Genomic DNA, 20273 nt, shown 5'->3' with positions numbered 1-20273 from the left:
GAATAATGACTATGACATTTTATCTTTAATTTAAAAACGTACATTTTGTTTGACTTTATCAGAAGATTATTTTACATATTGATAATTGATATCTAGATATTTTTTGATTTTGTATTTTTTTTTAAAATCCTGAGTCATGGAATTTTTCTGTAATAAATTTGTTCTTTAAATACAAATTACAGCTCTCCTCCACGAGGAGGTCAACTTATTAATTCAGAACATATGTTCTATGTAATAATATGTAGTCTACTGACTTGTAAACACAAATGCCAAATATTATGCTCTGTGACATATGTTTTGTATGATACTAATTAAGCAATGATATCACTATTTTTTAAAACTTAATCGGGGCATGAAAGAAATTTGGTTGCAAACTGTGTGAATCCGCATAGCGAATCTTTTTGCATCGTTCATTGATACGCATCGAGATCACGGTTAACACTCGAAGTGGAACTTTCGACGCTATATTCGCTTCGAATAACAAAATACACATTCGCATACCAAGGCACGTTCGACTCCCTGTATACCACCGGGGGAACTAACTCTGACAAAGTTGGTGTACTATACAATATCACGTTTTTCTAAAACATTGATAAGTTGAGTTCATACATAAGAGGAGGTAACACTGATTATTCATTGACTCCATGGCAGCACCTGTATGATTATTTACCTTTCCTTCTGATACTGCTGAATCAGTTTTTTTATGTCTTGAATGGCGAATATATGTGTACCCCCACTGCAACGTCATTATTACTCGTAGGATTAAGAGCTAATGCGATTGACGCCAGAGCAAATCAGCGGCAGTTCTTACCGAAAGTGAGCTAAAGGTCACCCAGCAATAATCGCCGGAAAGAAAAGTTGTTATAGATATCAATCATCGTCCAGGGAAAGGACAATGTATAGGAGAATACGTAGGCGTTGATTTCACGTAATATTTATTAAATGAGTTTTATACAATATGTTGTCCAGTTTTTATGAACATAAACCAAACTCACTATCAAATTATTATGAAATGTATTATGAAATAAACTTAATGGTATATTATTGATTTCATATATAATATTGTGTAGCATTTATAGCATGACTATTATTTAGAACAGGAACAACTGAATCATGCAATCACCTTCAAATCCTGACGCCACGTGGTTTTCAATGTCAATACAAATAATATCCATATCTTATTTCACTGCAGAGATATGCATGTATTTTGGAATGATATGTGTTATATGATATAAATATCTCTCAGGTATGGTTCACTATTCAACATTATTAAAATTTCATTTAAAAAAGTAAAACAACACGACACTCATGCAAGACTTTCTAATTCAATCGGAACTCATCGACAGTTACATCCGAGGGGTTCCGAGTGCTTTCTAATTATGCAGAGACTAATGTTATGTAGAATCAAATTCTAAAGTGCAAATAACGTTAAAATGTATCACGCCAAGCAAAACGGAACGCGGTGCATACAAATTTGCAAAGCTGTATATAGATTAGCATAATAATCAAATACCACTTAATAGCACACTTAAAGCTGCATATAATATGACTGCTCTCATTAATACGGATATAGTTTTTGTTTGTTTCTGTTCGTCAATGTTTTTACCTGACATTGGTGATAGTCATAGTTAAGTATGACAGGCGTAATAAATTAAAGCTAAGTTGGACGTAATTTCTGTAAATAGGTTGCAGCAGGAAAAACTGTTATTACAGGGGTTTCGAGATCCAAAAACGATGCTGGCGAAATGCAACTTATCGTCGATAAGTCCCACCAGCCAAAGAATATAACGTCGATCATTTGACGTGATTTTTGTGATGTCATAATCATCGGAAGATGGGACTAATTGACGGTATATCATACTTTACCCATGTCGTTTTAGCATCCGGAAACCGCCGTATTGTTTCCTCTCATCAGGGCGTCACACATTATTTAGTGTATTATCACATAATATTACATTCTAAAAACAAACCATTTTGTTACTTTGACTTCTTGGTAGAGTTCAGAACATTTTTTTCTCCAGCGCAAGATTTTTTACATTGTTAAACTGCATATACATTATTGTAACTGAAATGAAATTGCCCAAGTGTTGACAAATAGATAAATTTCTTTCACTCGACGCCAAATTAAAATTGTTGTTATGCCGCCTGTGGGAATCAAACTTATGACCTCGGAGTTTACGTAGGGCAAACTTGATAAATATCATTGAGAAATCGTGATGGCGTTCCTTCACAGCGGATATCAGGGCATGCATAAGTGTCTGAGTAGATGTTAGATGTGGTATGACGGTCGGTATGACATATCAACTCTTCAAGTGTGTGGTTCCATTTATATCAACGACAGGGATTCGGGGGACTATATAAGTAACTCTAACACTGCATGAATATGTCAGTTGAAATAGTTTGTGATATCCAAGTTACTTTAAGTTTTGATCAATTTACTCGCTCTTTATCATATATTATATTTGGGTTTGACACTTCTACATGATTTTATGACTTTGTTTATGGACCAAACAATATTAAAATATATATCACAATGCAATGCATCATTATACAAATATTTATGAATACTAGAAGATGAACTGTGGATAGATATAGTCCTTTAGTCGCTTTATTGCTCTCCTGGAGCTCCGACTTTTCTGTACTCCAAGATCCTTGATCCTCCATTCATTTATTTGAGTAATATACGAAGAAAAATCACTAAAACCATAACACTGTCAGAACCGTCACCATTGGCAGAACCGTGTTTACTCTATATGTATAATACAGCCAGGTCCGAACGCATCCTTAATTGGAGCATGCATTGATTAAATTCGATGCTATGTATAATATATAATATTAAATTTTATATCTTTTTTATTTTTTTTTTAAATTATATAATATTTGCTCGGAACTCTTAACTGATTATAAACACTGACATATATGAAGAAAATATATGAACAAACATTTCAATATACACATGTTTGTAGTAGAACAAACATTTCAATATACACATGTTTGTAGTAGATAGTGAGAATGATTGATATAGTTATTCAACGACACATTTGGTATCCACACCGTTCTGAAAGGCTTTACTTTCTCTTTTCCCCTTAATTTAATATGTTTGTATGTTTTTATCTATTTATTGATATAAGATGGCATATTTAGATTTAAGGACAGTCTATTTGGTTTCAATATTTAAGCATTGGTTGTCATATTTTTACATGTATTGGCGTGTAACATACATTTGAATTTTAGCATTTCCAACGGTGCGGATAAATACGACAACCAATGCTTATATTTAATGATTTAACCAATTATTCTAATCATAATAAGAAAACAGATTAAAACAAGGTATGCAAATAAAACGTATATGTCTGCATAGAGACAAAAATATCGGTTGATGGAACAGCCGATGATTTGAAAAAAAAACCAGTGGGTCCGACCCATTTCCGATATGTTGTCATGGGCAACCGACTAAACAATGACAGTAGATTGAAATAGTACCACCGATAAAATGATTGTACAAAGATGAAGTAAACACTTTAATCCATTTTAAATATTCTAATTAGAATATATTTTCATATTGACCAATTTTCTTCAGTGAATTATACCACTGACGTAAACTGAGTCTTTTTGTGAGTACGCCAGAGTCTAATTAACTGGGAATGTTGATATTGGAAATAATCATGCATTGTGTTTAGTAGCAACATATATGTATTGTGCAGTGACTATGGATTTTTTTCTATTGAACTGTATCAATGATGTTTTTTGTAAGTATGGAATACCAATATCAGAAATAAAAACACTGTTGCTCAAAGTGGTTTATCCAAAGTCATGTAAAACAACAAAGAATGACATATTGATTTTTTTCTTTGGTAGCTACATGTACGTTTACGGTTCGTTTTCACCGTTACATAATTGAAGCAATGCTACATTATTTACTTTTAGCGAAAACGTTTTTTGACAAACATGATTGAACAAATACGTGCATTCAGATAACAAAAAAGCCCATCTATATACACACATATATATACATTTCAATTTCATATACTTGATTTAACAATATAAACATTTCATATATAATCAAAATGTTAAGTAAATAGTGATTTAAGCTAAGCGAATCAGATATATATCTGTAATGAAGAGTGCCATCACAAAGAAATTGAATTGCATTCGACCATATATGAATGATCGTTTTATGTAATATATATTGACTATTGACATCATATTCTAACAGAGATTAACGCAACATATGCATTTAATATAATGAATTAAATTGATATATGGATATTAAAAAGGCATTCTGATCCTGAGTGCTACATCGTGTATTAATAAAACTTGATCAAGCTAAAAATACATTATTCGCTTTATTGTATCCCCATATACCATGTGTACAATGTGATAATTATCGCTGAATGCATATGCATGTTTTACACTATACTTACGAAATGTACTTACGAGTATATAATTTACACTTATAAACAACATATATATCATTTCATACCTAACATTGATTTTCCAAGAATCTGCAGATAAGTGGGCTGGATTCATAAAAAGGATGATTTGTGACACCATATAAAATAAAAAAAATAAACCCCGAAAATCTGTTAATGTATATTAATACTTATAACATCACATAAATCTAAGCTGTTATAAGAAACATAATCAAACACGACAATTAAAATGATCTATTTAAGCATTGGTTGTCATATTTTTGACACGCATTGGTGTGTAACATACATTGGTGTTCTAGCGTTAGCGCACCATGATAGATATGCTAGAACACCTTATGTATATTACACACCAATGCATGTCAAAAATATGACAACCAATGTTTATATTTACATGTAAAGGGTTGATTATCATTTAAAAAATAGGTAAAAAATAAAGCATGAAAATGAAACTGATACGATTGTATAGAGAAAAATATCAGTCGATGGAACAGCCTAAAGTTTGGCGGGAAATACTGAGTGGCACTGGCTTCCGGTCTGTTGTCCTGAATAACGGACTAAATAATAGCAGTAGATGAAATAGTCCTATCGATAAACCAAATATACCTAGATAAATACAACACTTCAATCTTTTTCAAATATTATAATTAGAATATATTTCCATATTGATTAATTTTAAGAATATCTAAGCATTTTTTTTTCAATGAATTGTCATACTGAATAAAACCCAGTGTTTTCATGAACTCCTGAACTCTGATTGTGGTATAAGTGTGCCAGAGCCTAACTGCCAATGTTAATATTGGAAAATAACATACATTTGGCTAACTAGCAACATATAGGTACTATGCAGTTGCAATGTAAATATATTACAATGATTATAAATTTAAAACAAATTGTCTTATTTTGTGAACATATTTGTAGTTAGTCGTATAAATCAGATAAATTCATACGATATTTAACTGACAGAAGTATGAAAATATAAAGTGTGTACTCATATTTCGACGCAACACCCAACTGCTACTTTCATGTCGCAAAAAATGGTTCCCTTTCCAATGTACTAAACGTTTCATCATCAGGTTAGGTAAATTGCAATTATATTGAACGTAACGTCAATCATTCGAATGGCGAGAGCATGCAGTCTGGGACTGTGGCATATTCACGTTAAATCTCCTTGTGATAGAGGGACTCCTGCCTACTTCATAGTGTTATCTCAAGGAAGTTAACTGGGTTATAAAAGGGATATTTCAAAAAATGTCAACAATAATGACACACTCTCGAGTTATTCCTGGGATCAACAATATTATCAGAGAATATATGCACATATTTTGGATTTATATTTTAAAAAAAAACAGAACAGAATATCATTCATGATTACAACAAATTTGTAAACATCAATATGATTGGGAAATTCGGTCACTTTTCTCCATGCTACGAAACTGAGACAAAAAGAATGTCGTAGTTTATGGATTGGCCCTTCAGCTTATAACATAGGTCAGGATAATTGTAAAAATAAAAATATTAAAGAATGAGAGTGATTGGGATATCTGAGATGCGGCAGATGGTGGTTTCTCCGTCGTCGAGACTTCATATTTAGGGCATTCGGGATCCCATCCTACTCCATGTCCGTCATTTTCACTGCCTAACCAGTCCATTAAAGGCTGGAAGTATTCAAGTAAAGGTTTCGCACTCAACGTCTTTGTTCCTGTTAACAGATTCATAGCTTCTGGCCAGGGACGGGATGCCCCAAGTTCTAACATAGCCCTATAAACAAACAAATGATCCAGGTTCAAAAAAGAAGTTATGAAAGATTATTATTTCTTGTCAGATTTATTTTATTTTTTGAATTATAATCTTAGTCACACAGATGTCGTTTTTACTTTTGTATCAACATTTCACACAAATTCTCTATGTCGTAATTATAGCGAGACAAAGGAATCTGCAAGCTAACGCGGCAGTCGAACCCAGGGCAAAACAAATAAATTGTATCATTCTACTATCTGTTAATGACTACGGTCTTAGCAAACAAGTCGTTACAATTTGCACTAATTACCACCTATCATTCCACTATAAAGTACATTGTATAGGTACAATAATAATGTTGTATTCCTTACATTGATGTTGATTCTAAAACTAAGATTGTTGTACAAAGTAATTGTAACTAATAACAACAAACGGTACATAACTGTGCATAATCATTATTTTTTTAACGTGTATTTTTCTGAATGAATAGGATCACAGTATTAAAACAAGAAAGTAATACAGAAATCCCCTAACAAACACTAATGTGATCTTGCATCTGTTATCATACATTTGGAACAAATGGTTCATCTAGGACACAGGTTTAAGTCGGACACCATAGCAACTTAGATACTGCGGCACTTGGATGATAGGCATTTACATATTCAGTCTCGTATTAAAAGAGTCAGTAACAATACTTACTTTAGTTTACTTCCGGTCAATGTATTCCTGTAGATATCACATTTATGAAGTGGTTGTTGATCATTACTACACAATGCCTTATGCCATTGGAACTTCAAGATGGTGCTGACAAACTTGCTTTGGAGTAAATAAAGTTATCCTTTAACATTATGGTACCAAAATGATTTTATGATGTTCTCAACAGATTACAAAAATAGGGCCTAATTCAATTTTTGAGCATTTTAGACATTTAATGGGATGTGATATGCGGTTTTATCAATATGCCGCCATTAACAACAACTGAAGGACCGAAATTTATAAAATTACATTATGACTCTTTTTTCAAAACCACATTGCATAATTCTCAATAATGATATTGATTCGTTAAACATATATCATCAGTTTTTAAATCATATTTCTTTACATCTCAAAGGCCCCAATATTTGTTTTTGTTTCATTTTCTCCCATTTATCAGTTTTGTTGCTATGGAACGTAGCGCGATTGAGAAATAGATGGAACGCATTATGCAAATGTATTGTCTTGCATGTAATGGGTATTTTTCAAACGTCTTGGGTAGTGCATCTAGTGACACTAGGGTTGTTTGCGGTCCTTGCATATAACTCAAAAATAGAAAATAGAATAAAACCTATGTATTTACTGTATATAAGGCTGGTTACCGGCGACCCGATAGGAGGCTGCAATGTCAAGGTCCTGTTCCGTCCGCTTCTCAGGAGGTGATATACCCTGCTGTTGGCATCTATCAAATCAAGATCCATTTGGTGTATTAGGTGTTTGAAATTAAAAACAAACATGACGTTTACGAGTTCAAATTATGTTTGATATTTGAAACCATTGCATGAAACTGGTCATATACTGAACTCGTCCAAATTTAAACGGTAATTTTACTTTTGAATATTTTGAACCTTGATTTTGAGCTAAATTTTGATTGTGCGAATGATATTTTCTTTAACAACAATCATTGGGGAACTCATCATCGCACTAACTTGTGTAATTATACGTTAATATTTTATTGTGTCGAAATGAACATCTTTAATATTCAATAGTTGTTCTCGATTGAAGATATTTCCAATTGATTAAGGTTTTGTTTTACCTCAGTTTCCACCAGTCGATGTTGTAATTTGCATTCGCGGTTCTCCCTTTAAGCACATCCCAACGCCATTTATCCACAATGTAGTAAAAAGGAAGAGGCGCCACAGTCTCTAAGGCAAGTCGCATTAAGGCATTGATGTCACTTTCTACAAAATGACAATATATCATAAGGAAGCGAGAATGTAAATAAAAATTGTCGTTTATACAAAACGTTATTCCAATTGCGATAACAATTGAACGATAACTAATTGTCCCGGGAGTAACACAGACCTAGAATCTAGTATTCACATGCAATTGACTATGTGTTTTTATCATCAAATGAGTGTAAATTATAATTAAAATAAATGGTTAAAAAACGATATGATTTAATTACCCTTTCTTACAAAAAATAAGGTAGGATGAAATACAACTAAGGTGTCTACTTACGATTATTATTAGATATTTCAGATATAAGTCCGATAATTTTAAGATGATCCTGCGTCAGAATGGATAATTTGGCAAGTCCTGCTGCTGCATCTGTGAAAGCTGTAACGTGATTGTAAAATGAATATTGTCATTCAACCTCATTTTAACTTAATCTTATAATAAGTCTGTTCATCATACGGTAAATATATCGTAAGGCAAATGAATTAAATGTTTATGATGCCACTATGAGTTCGTGCCATGGCGTAATGATCATTAGATTTTAAAGGTAATTGAAATTTCAGATTGTATTTATTTTAATCAATTTCCTTAGATAGGTCCTAGACCGAGGAGATATTGACGACTATTTAAGTGTTCTGCCAAACAGCATGGATACATTTTGGTATATCCGGCCTTCGGCTGCCACTTGCCGAAGGGTACGTTGCGCTCCTTTGTGCTGTATAGTTAAATATTTGTCTTTTTTGTCCCGCATTACTGTTCGTTTCCTATTATGTATTCGTGTTCGTTTTGTATGTCTTGATAAAAGGGGCAGATCGCCTCGAAAATTTGACAATTTGTTTTTGTCCACACGGTTGGAATTACTTCTTTGTCCCATAAACTGATTATATAAACTTTACTTTATTGCACTTGTGACTAGGACATACAAAAGTATTTAAAACATCTTTTTTATTATTATTTATCTTATAAAGAAAACAATTGCACAATTGAATTCAAATATTACAAACATACACAATATACACATAGTTTTGTGTTACACCACTGAGCTGAGTTTAATGTGGTGTATCTTACCTACCCGGATTTGCGCCTCCTCTAAACAAAAAGGGTTGATCTTTATAGCTCATCTGATATACCGTATGTCCCATCTGAGAATGTATGGTGATCACATCTTCCTCTGTCACATTGGCACACATCTTTATTCTAAACCAAACATAAAATGAAAATATTTTGAAGAGAACACTTACCCTACCTAAGTAATTGATGAACTTATCAACATACACTAAGATTTGAAGACACCGAACTATGTAAATACGAATTTTTATGTACATTGTACATGTAAAACGAATTAAAACAAAACTGCAGTTCGACATACTATAATAATGATAGTAATTACTAGTAGTATATACTTTGTACTAGGTATGTAACGTATTGTAATTTCTAAAAAAAATCATTGGGTTCATTCACCATATCATTAACGTAATCAATCAGACAAAGAATTGCGAATGAAAGAATGTTATCTTGACGTTTTCAGCAAAAGCCTTCTTTTTGGATCTAAATAATAAAATAAAGCTTTTAACAAGTTGATAATCCTTTGTATTTATACCAAAATCATTGTTTGGAACGAAGTATAACCAAATCAAAATTTCTGACATGTATATAAAATTGTATTCCTAGTTCCCCGCTGCAATTCGGTTTAAGGAATATTACTGCATAATATTTTTTTGCGTACATTAAAAAATGTGGCCTACCAATGAGTATGCACATGGACGAACAGTCATAGTAAAGCAATAAGGAGAATTTCTAAAATTATAAACTAAGAGATCACCGATTAATGTTACAAAACAGACATAATGACATTCAGAACAACATGTGAAAAGTATAAAATAATGTAATGTAAAAACGATGTATACATAAATTAGCATATATTGTAATGATATTCATGAGTGTTGTATATAAAATTAAATATCGGCAAAAAATATTAACATTAGTTTTGAGGAAACCCTTAATTAACTTTATCATCAATGCAGAGGCACTGCAAACAAAAGCTTTAAACGCGGCTGATTTTTATTTCATTTTTTAAAATATGGATCAGGAAATACTGTCAAAGGACAACAAAGGACTACATTTGAGAACAATCAACCTCGCCAAACCGGATCTCAGATACCTTCACAAGCATGCCTCCGCTATAGTTGACCGATAAGGTAGGTTGGAGCTTAAAGATGCAGAAAACACATCTCAACATTGATGCATACATTATTATAAGGTTGGTGACTTCATCAAGGTATAAACAAAATTCTTGAGCTAAATTTGAAATTTTCAGGGAAGACTGCTGTTAATTTTTTTTTTATATCTTGTGTGAAAAATATAGCTTCTTTTTATCAAGTTCTGACATATACACTTTTTATGATGATTCGTAATAACTGTAAAGTAGCCAGTAATAATTATATACTAACATAACCCATTGTTATGTAGACAGAAATGGTTTGTCTGCTTCTTTTCTATTTATACTTTTACCGAGGTAATCTTACCTGAAGTCTTCTTTATTAGAAAAATCAAAGGCTATTGGTTGACACTCCATCTCTCGGTCCTTTGGTTTGGTAAATAAAGACTTAGACCAGAAATCAGGTGTCATCGATTCAAAGCCCAAAGATTTATAAAAGTCTTGCGCCATTTCAACTAAATTAGGTACTGTGTAGCCCTGTTTGTAAACCAATGACATAAAATCAAGATTTTAGATAAGAACGAAAATGATTAGATAACAGAGTAACTAAAGCGATCTGCACATGAAATGAAACGTAACTTAAGTACAGAGAGAGCGAAGGTTTGCTACAAAACACTTAAAAAATAATGCACTTTGAACAAAAACAGATCAGAATGACTTAAATCATTTAAACGTAGGTTATTTTTTTGAAAGTGAGTTTAAAAAAGTCCATGTGATAAGATTATATTGTCGATGCTGTTTCGATTACCATTTTTTCAATTACTGGAAAATTTAAAGTTTATAATATTAAAAAAATGAGTAGAAATGTGAATTGATCGATGCATATTAGGTACAATAGTATATACATATGAATTTGAAAACGAAGATTTTCGAAAGTAATTTTATAGATACACATGTATACAACAAGAAAGTAAATATGACACATTGCTAAAAGTAAAAACCAACCAACATAATAAAAAGTTCTTCCATGCGCTTTAAAACATGATCGAAGAGTTTAATTCCTGAATTGTCTTGCTATTTCATGTTTCGTTTTCTTTAGATAAATATTCATGAAACAGCCATTACTTTCAAACGCTGTACCTACCATTTGTTGTAAGGTTTTTGTAACATTTTGACGGTTGACCTCGGGGTACGGCTTCACAAGATCATACATGTTATCCCAGTTTCCACCCCATAAATAACCTATAAAAATAGAAATTATCAAAACATAGAGCTTAATGAAATCTTATTTTCCTAGTCACTAGACTTTCGGAAAAATTCTACGGTAATGAAAGGAAAGGTTGATCAAAGATCATTTTACAAACATACTAATAAAAGGATACATGTTGTAGAACTACAGCATAATGATATATGTTTTTAAAACTGATGTTCATGTGTACACGTCTTTATAATGGTAAAATTGTTATTCTGAGTACGGACCACCACAAAGATATTGTTATCTGCCGAGAACATTTTTGTCCCTAATGTGGCAAAAACTAGTTCATTTTAGAATATTATTAGGAAGAAATAACTCTAAGCTTTCCGTTGATTGGCTCCAGTCATTGATTTGGTATAACTACCGAAAGCTACATTGTGTATACGTTATTTGGAAAACAATAGGATCTTATAATGTCGCCTTGAGACATATCAAAATATAATTTTATTTAGTTTAAAATATACTTATTTAGTTTGACACAAATTTAAGAATCAAGTGATCTGAAAACTATTAACCCACTGATATTATTAGACATTAACTTACCGACTAGATGAGCAGGGATCTGGCCATTGTCTTGGAAATCATTATTTCCATATTTAGCAATAAGTTTTCGTCTTACGTAGCAATGCAGCTGTTTGTATAACGGCTGTAACTCTTGTATAAGCGTGTACATATCATTTTCAAACGTTGAGGACTCGTATTTCCGGTTCCAAAACTCAACCCCGTCTTTATATCCTTAAACAAATAATCCAGGTTGGATTCAGTGATGACCATAAACGACATTAATCTGGCATTAATAATAATTATTGATGAAGGTTTTACAGAGCTTTACATCATACACAAAAGCTATACTTCTGATATAAAGGTTTATAAGACATGGTTCAAAACGTAAATTAAAGAGGTCACATTTATGTCATGGTTCATGGTTTTAAACATATGTTAATGACTTTATTTGATTTCGAAGAAAAACTATCAAACTGAATGATATATACGTATAACTTAAACCAGCAAATGTTTGCTCTTTGGTTTTATATATTTAAAGCATACTTATACAAAGTAAATATTTTACACAGTGCATAAATGTTGATTTTTTCAATCTTAACACGGGGAAAACTAATTTTCATTGATAATGATGAGGGAGATTCAACATAAAGGGGGTTTTTGAAATTCCAAATATAAAATTACTAATAATCTCTATATCTGACACCACTGACTTTTAACGGGACAGTCTAACAATCGTTTCACGTATAATAACTAAATATGCTTAGGCACTAATCTCATATCGTAAGTAATCATGCGATTTTACTTACCATTCAGTTTTGAGAATCTGTTCAAATAGTCCACGTATTCGACAAACATAGGTCTCATTAACTGTCCTGTTACCTGTCTCCAGCCCTTCCACAAGGTAAGTAGATTTGAAGCATTTCTGTCAATTGGGGAATGTCCATCAGACGCTACAATGTGTTAAAACGAATAATATTATATAATGCATTGTAGGGGTATGTAGCCTATGGTTGATTTAATTGCCATTTCATTTTTGTTTACCTTTGAATGGATATTTTCCACATTTAAATAAATATAACCACATACTACGTGGTTAAATATAACCACATACTACGGGATTGAAAGCAAGACCAGATTTCTTCATTTAAAGACAAATTGCTTTAAAACTTGTAGTTGCAATGTGTTTCAAAAGTGTCATCCGACTACGGTCACATTACAAATCTACTATATATCTATTGCATACTCATATCTACAAAGAGGAATCAAAATATTGCAATATGTACTTACATGGTTTATATCGTAGACATTCCTGTCCAGACTCAGGACAGACGTCAGCGGAGTGATATACTCTTAGCATCTGTGCCACGGTCAGCACAAGCTATCAGATTAAAACAATAATGTATTCATTCATCAATATAGACATCTTAAAACTTAGAAAACGTTAGTTCTTCGCATCTGTGCTACGGTCAGCATAAACTATCAGACTAAAACAATCTATAAACACACCCGAAAACTTAGAATTCTATTCTGTACTGGTATAGTATGTTACGATACTCCAGGGCTTCCGATCACTTACGATCTCTACACCCCTGGACTATCTCATAGTAAAACTGGAGGCAACAGAATAGAACAGGTAATTTAGTCATTTGATGTACATCAAAAGAGCCGTATAACGGTACACCGTGGTTGACTGTGTGACTTTGATGTTAGACGTCGCTCTCTCTGTAGTCTTCAAAGGAAATCTTTGCTAGCCTGTGATTGGTCAAATGTTTTCCGCTGAGCTGCCTTCAATTTCACTATGAGATAGTCCAGGGGTGTAGAGATCGTAAGTGATCGGAAAACTTAGAATTCTATTCTGTACTGGTATAGTATGTTACGACTGTGTAAATAATTCATAATATTGTACATAAAATAACACACTATTCCATACCATAAACTAACCTCTCTTTTTACAGCAGCTGAATCACTCGGATTGAACTGTCGCAACATTTTAAACTGTCGTCGAAGTGATTCATCTGTAAATGCTTTCCAGTTATACTTTGCAGCTTCTTCTGTTATGTTATTTCGAAAATCAAGGTATCTCTTGGCAGCTTCCGACTATAAGTAAAAATTATTCACTTTTTAACCATCAACAGTTTGCAATATTTTAGTATTGCTATTGTTTGTGTATAAATAATCCTGGATTGCAATATTGTGTTTTTGTAATAGTCACATTTACGTTTTATCTTTTGGTCTTCAATGGCCGAATGGTAATATATAAATACTCGCCCTCCACCTTCGGGCATCGGGTTAGAATCAGACTTGGCGTAGTTGCCAGGTTCTGATGTCGGTGGTTTATACTAAGGGTAATCCGGCTTTCTTCCTTCCTAACCATGACCTGACTATTTATTGAACTTAAAACAAAAACAACACGTAAGAAAAACAAATGTTTCAACTTTATGTACCCGGCAAAATCAAAGTAATTCGCTTTAATACTGTATGTGTATTTCCAATTTAATTATGTCTTCCGGTTGTCAGTATAATGTGATACGGTGGGGTGTGTTGCTTGGTGTCTTCGGCGGCATATTTGAATGTTATAGCACTATAAATAGGGCAAGAGTACCATTATATAAGACACAACACGAATATATTACAGTCAAAACACTCACCACGCACTACACACACTCAAGACAGCACATACTCGGAAGGCCGTCCTTAAATGATCATTGCAGTTAGTAAGACTTAATACATACTATAATAATCCTTACCAAACAAAATTATATCAGTTCTAATCAGAATATCAGTTTGATAACGTTTACAACGAACACATTTAGGATAACGTTCCAATTAATTTATATGTCTATTATTAGTTTTTCGTTATTTTCATATCAAAGCTGTGACTGATCTATTGTTATTATTTCTATATTTACATATCCACGGCAACACCAATATGTAATCTTACCAAACGCAATTGACCTATCGCCAAACGACCATTTAGCCACGCCCCTTTCTGCTTCCTTAGCAATTGTTGCTACGTCTGTCAAGCTTTGACAAAGATGGCGACTGTATCAGTATCACGTAGACTGGTACGTACGGATTTGCCATAAAATGTAACTTTCTTTGAGATTTTTAACGGTCGTAACACCACAAATTGAATACTTTCCTGATATCATCTAGACTTTTACATGAACAAAAATGTACTTGGCACGTGTCGATATATAAGTTATGTTTGCGAAAGACCAAATCGCCGCATGCTTAACGTTATCATGTTTTTCTCCGTGGAAGCTGGACTTCTGTATTTATTCATATTTTGTAAATACATTTTAATTCTTAACTCAACACGCTCTTTTTACAAAAAAAAAATAAAAACACGACTTCCGTAAATTATATAGAATATTGCACAAATCGGGATCCTGGTTATTGAAGTATTTCGTTTATATATAATAGGTCAATTTTGTCACCAACCGGAAAGTAGATGGCGGAATAGGACTATAAAAAGCCACATTCTACGTCTTCTTTTTTATTCATGATATAGAAAAAATACATAAATTTTCACTGAAAATCGCAATTCCTTTAATGTGGTATCGTCAAAAGGTGTAGAAAACACACATGCTACGGATGTGTTGCATGAACTAACGTGGCGCGCAAGTAGTCGACATGTACCGTTTAATGTACTTCAAGATCTACCGGTATATATCCAACGATACATTTACACAGGAAACTCTTGTCACAAACACATTTATTTATTGCTATATTGGACACATGGATCTTCCTTGATTATCGAAGTGCCTCCTACTGGGGCGATAGAGTTAATTACTAACATCTTGACCTGTTTGATTAGGTAAATATATGTCGTCACCTTAGCCTATTTGGTGCTAACATATATTATGCTTAGATCACACAATCTCATATTACAATAAAATATATATTATCATGAAACCAACATAAATCGTTCAATAAAATTCATTTATGATTCAATTATGTATTTTAAACAGATATTGTCTCCATTTTGTTTCAATAAATATTTCCTCAAATCTTCGTTCAAATATTTGTTCAATTATCCAAACCAGCATTAAATTTAACTTTAATGTTTTTCAACTCAAATACTCAAATACAGCAGGGTTTGCATTTATATGATATGAAATTAGCATTACGTTTTGTATGAAGTCAATAGTTTTAAGAATAAACTATAAAATAAATTGTTAAACTTTTTCATTGACTTGCATGTATACGTAGATGTATGGTAGTTTTTACCAATTGCATGTTTACGTTTTAGTTTATGGTGAGTCATGTCGATTTTAAGGCAGTAATATAACAGATACAATTTAAAAGCATATATACATGTAATTAAATATGTATGGTAAACAAATATTATCCAATCCCCTAACAAACGGCACGTGTTTTGTGGATGATCAGTCAGTTACATAACACTTCCGCCAGTTCTCATGAGTTAATTCCAGGTAGATAGCATGTGTCAATTTACACGTGATACCATGCTGTTTTCAATTGCTGGTAGAAAGAACGTGCTAGTTTTCATATGCGTACGTCTATTGTACAAGTTCTTAGGATAGTGAACTGATATAGACTTGTACCTTACCAAATATTCATCCTGGTAATCAATACAGATCAATATCTAACATTTACACTTATCAAATTTGACGAAACAATAAGTAAATCAGAAGGTTTTACTGTACCAACGAAAACGGCGGAGTCACAATAAGCAGCCTTTTAGCTAACTGGAAATGAATTACAATCGTGAATATTGAAAACAAATATTTATTCAGTAACTCACTGGTCTTCATTCTAATACGTGTAATATTTTTTGTGTAGACACCTCCATTAACATTAAAATAATTACTATTACATATCGAAATGACTACATACATGTATGTACTTACTTAAACGAAAAAGACTTAATATTGCCATTTATTCTTCGAGCAAATAAGTTTATATCCTTGTTATTTTGTTAAGTACAGCTGATGGAATAGCTAAGTTTCATGCCTTATATTGTCTTTAACGGTAATAAATACTACTCAAACAGCGATCTAAATTACTTTTTTGTTTTGAAAACGGAGTAAACTGTAATCCTATTATACTCTCTGGCTACTGGTCATTTGAATAACAGACATTGTTAGCTCACATTTCCTTTGTGTTTCTATCGTTATCAGCCTACAATAACTATATTTTTGTATGTAGTATATTGCAATACTCTACGTAGCAACCGTGCGCTTGACAGACATAGCAACAGCAGAACTTATCCTAGTCGCGGAGGATGATAGAGAAATTAAGTGATTGGTCAATAAAAATTGTGAGCGGAGTTTGGCGATCGGTCAATTGGTGTTGTGCAGCACATGAACTGCCACGCGATTATTTTGACGTAACAAATGTCGTTCCAAAGATAACTGAAAATGGCTTTTGAAATGACTGTTCCGTCCTTAACGATAATGAAAAATTGTTATGAAATGTAAATATAAAAACGTATCTTACAGATGTATATTGAAATATTAATAATAAGCATTGTTTCTCTTTTATAATTTGCTATGGTTTTGAATGTGAATAGTTTGGAAACTTTTGTGAGAATCCGCGGTGCTCTAAACACATCATACTTTATAAGATTGACAAAGATATAGTGACCACAATGTATACAAAATATATACATATCTATTGATATGTAAAGACTACTTTCCAACCTGTAATTTCACCTCAACCCATTTCAAAAAGATACTTCAACGAGTTTATGCCTATTTGAATCTGTTACTTTAGAAATTTCCTAATTTGTATTTTCTTTTCAAATATTAATGCTTGTCGAAACGAAATCTTTATAATAATACTATACAATGTTTACTTTACTTTTCACGTAATTCACACAAAAAAACATTAAATTGCAACTCATCTCGTTTGGAATCGTCCCTAAGGATCAATTTTCAGACACATGACGTTTGAATCCATATATGAAGATCACTTCTCAACCGATATGCCTGTTTTATACTTCCTCAAGATATTTTTTACACGGAATATTTAATTTGAATCCGAACATAAAGCTTACTCTCAAGCCGATATTCCTGGTTGTTACGACAAGTAGAGTTCCCTATGCAGCTGGTTCGTCTGGTTAAGATCATTTCCTACCACCATGACGTATCTCAATCCGTATAAAGTTTACTTGCAAACTAGTATGTCTTTTTCAGATTTGTAGTGTGTTATCAAAAACGATATTGCAAAAATGACTGTAAAGGCTGTTGGTTTCACCATTTCTGGTTGTGACTTAGACATAATTTGATCAGTATCTCACATACGAATTATAAACAATAGTAAAATATACAAATATGTACTCAAGACCTGTATAAGGAAGTTGTATATTTATGGATATTAAAAGTTATAAGAAGTTATACTAACCGCAGTCCGCCTGTTATTGTTGGAAATATTAGTAACATAATTCCACTTTGCAGTCACCTTATTATTTAATTCCAATGCTGCTTTAGCATTAAAATGTGCTATGAATTGTCTTCCTTCTGTTTCAGAATCGATCAAACTTGCTGCACAGTATCCAATAAACATCAACAAAGAAATATACATACAAGTCATGTTGAGTATGTTTGTCACTTTTATGCGCCGTTCTGTGTAAACGGGAATGCAGCGCTATAAATAGCAGTGGAACAGTCTATTTAATGTTACAGGTGAGTTCGCCAGTGGAATAAATATTTTATTTCCAAACCTGTTGATGTTGATATCTGTTATAGCACAGGCTTAGATGACTACTTTCAGTTGTTGTGTTTGCCATTCAAAACACGCATAATATTAATGCAAATTAAATTAGACATTTGAATTACCGGGTATTTTTAATTTTTCATTTTGTTGGATGAAAGTTAGTATTCTTCATATTGTCCCATTTATCTAAGAGGGTCTTGATGTGAGCTTTATAAAAAAATCTGGCATATTTTACACGTGTGGAAATATACTTCATGTATGAATTTACAGAGGCAATGTTCTGGCAATGTTGTAGACCATATATCCAATAAAAAGATAGTGCAATGCTTAGATATATAATAAAAACGAGAGTTATAGTGCTGTGTATCTTATATATCAGAAAACAGTCTGGTTTTCAGATAAGTATCTTATTTGATCGAACTATTTGGTACATGTACATGTATCACCTTACACTGCACAAACGACACACGCAATATAAAGTGAACAACTAACTGAATAAGTTTACCCACAGTGTTTTGATTTGTTTAAGTTTGGTAATGTATTATTAAAACAGCTACTGTGTTCTACAATTGTAGTCTAGGTTTTCATATAACACTGTACAGAAGAAAAGAGCTTGGGTCCTACAGCGCAAACTCAACCAGGGTAGCCATTTGGAATAAGGTGCATTTTGCACTAAAAAATCCTGAAACTCTAATGTTTTTACATTTTCATTATCAAAATGAACATTTTAAATCAAAATTTCAATATGGATTTCCAAATTGATATCATTGCTATCTGGGAATAATAACCTGTCAGAAAACAGTTTTACATATGAAATTCATACTAACCAGCCAATCAGTAACTAGGTCAAAATTCTATCCTGGGCTCTATCTTCTATACACAGGAGCCATTTCGAAGGTATATTTTCCATTTAGTTGGAAAGGTCAGATTTCATCATATATATATATCGTGTAGGACTCAGCAGTGTTTTGATATTTGGAAAACATCTACCTTTCTTAACATTAGGAAAAAAATGTGTCAAACCCCCTTCAATCCCTCGATGTATCAATTTGGGTTAGAGCGAACAACAAATATGTCGTAATATATATGTACCTATTGTTCCCATTGTATGTAAACGAGCCTTTATTTAATTTTGTATGTTTTTCCAGCATTTGAGTTTACGTTTAGAGAATTTCATAGTCTTTATTCACTGGACACTGCTCACCATCTCACGTTTGACCCTTGAACTGAACGGGAATGTGACCTTCAACATGAGCTGAACATTCATTCTCATGATTAATAGTCTTTGTTACCTCCCCTGACAAACATATATAGCCTATCTGTTAAATGAAATAAAGATATTATATAGAGTCTAGTTATGCATTACCTGCATGTGTTAAATCTGAAGTCTCCGATTGCATCCTTGTAATAATTTCCATTGATTTTACTTTGTTTAATTTGCAGTTGTAAAAACATCGAAATCTCCATAAAGATGGGTTCTTGTATATTACTTTGTTTTTGTTCTCATAATATTTCGTTTGTTTTTGTAAATTCCCTACATTACAACACATTACATTTGTATGATACCAAA

At 32.5% G+C, this 20273-nt stretch overlaps 1 protein-coding gene across 1 annotated transcript; it reads right to left on the bottom strand.

Annotated features, from left to right (window-relative positions):
* Positions 1–3785: 3785 nt before the first annotated feature.
* Positions 3786–18596, bottom strand: LOC138321226 (angiotensin-converting enzyme-like). Its single transcript, XM_069264742.1, has 13 exons — positions 18392–18596; positions 13961–14116; positions 13307–13397; positions 12826–12969; positions 12059–12250; positions 11405–11502; positions 10628–10797; positions 9175–9299; positions 8385–8483; positions 7960–8104; positions 7507–7605; positions 6870–6986; positions 3786–6191 (listed from the first exon to the last, which is right to left on the bottom strand). The coding sequence occupies exons 1-13, from the start codon at positions 18578–18580 to the stop codon at positions 5906–5908; spliced, it is 1911 nt and encodes a 636-aa protein (XP_069120843.1). The 5' UTR covers positions 18581–18596; the 3' UTR covers positions 3786–5905.
* Between the last annotated feature and the right edge of the window lie 1677 nt (positions 18597–20273).

The sequence above is a fragment of the Argopecten irradians genome, chromosome 4, assembly GCF_041381155.1.
Source record: "Argopecten irradians isolate NY chromosome 4, Ai_NY, whole genome shotgun sequence".
NCBI lineage: Eukaryota > Metazoa > Mollusca > Bivalvia > Pectinida > Pectinidae > Argopecten > Argopecten irradians.
Note: the sequence above shows the minus strand (reverse complement) of the source record. Positions and strands in the feature narration are given on the sequence as shown.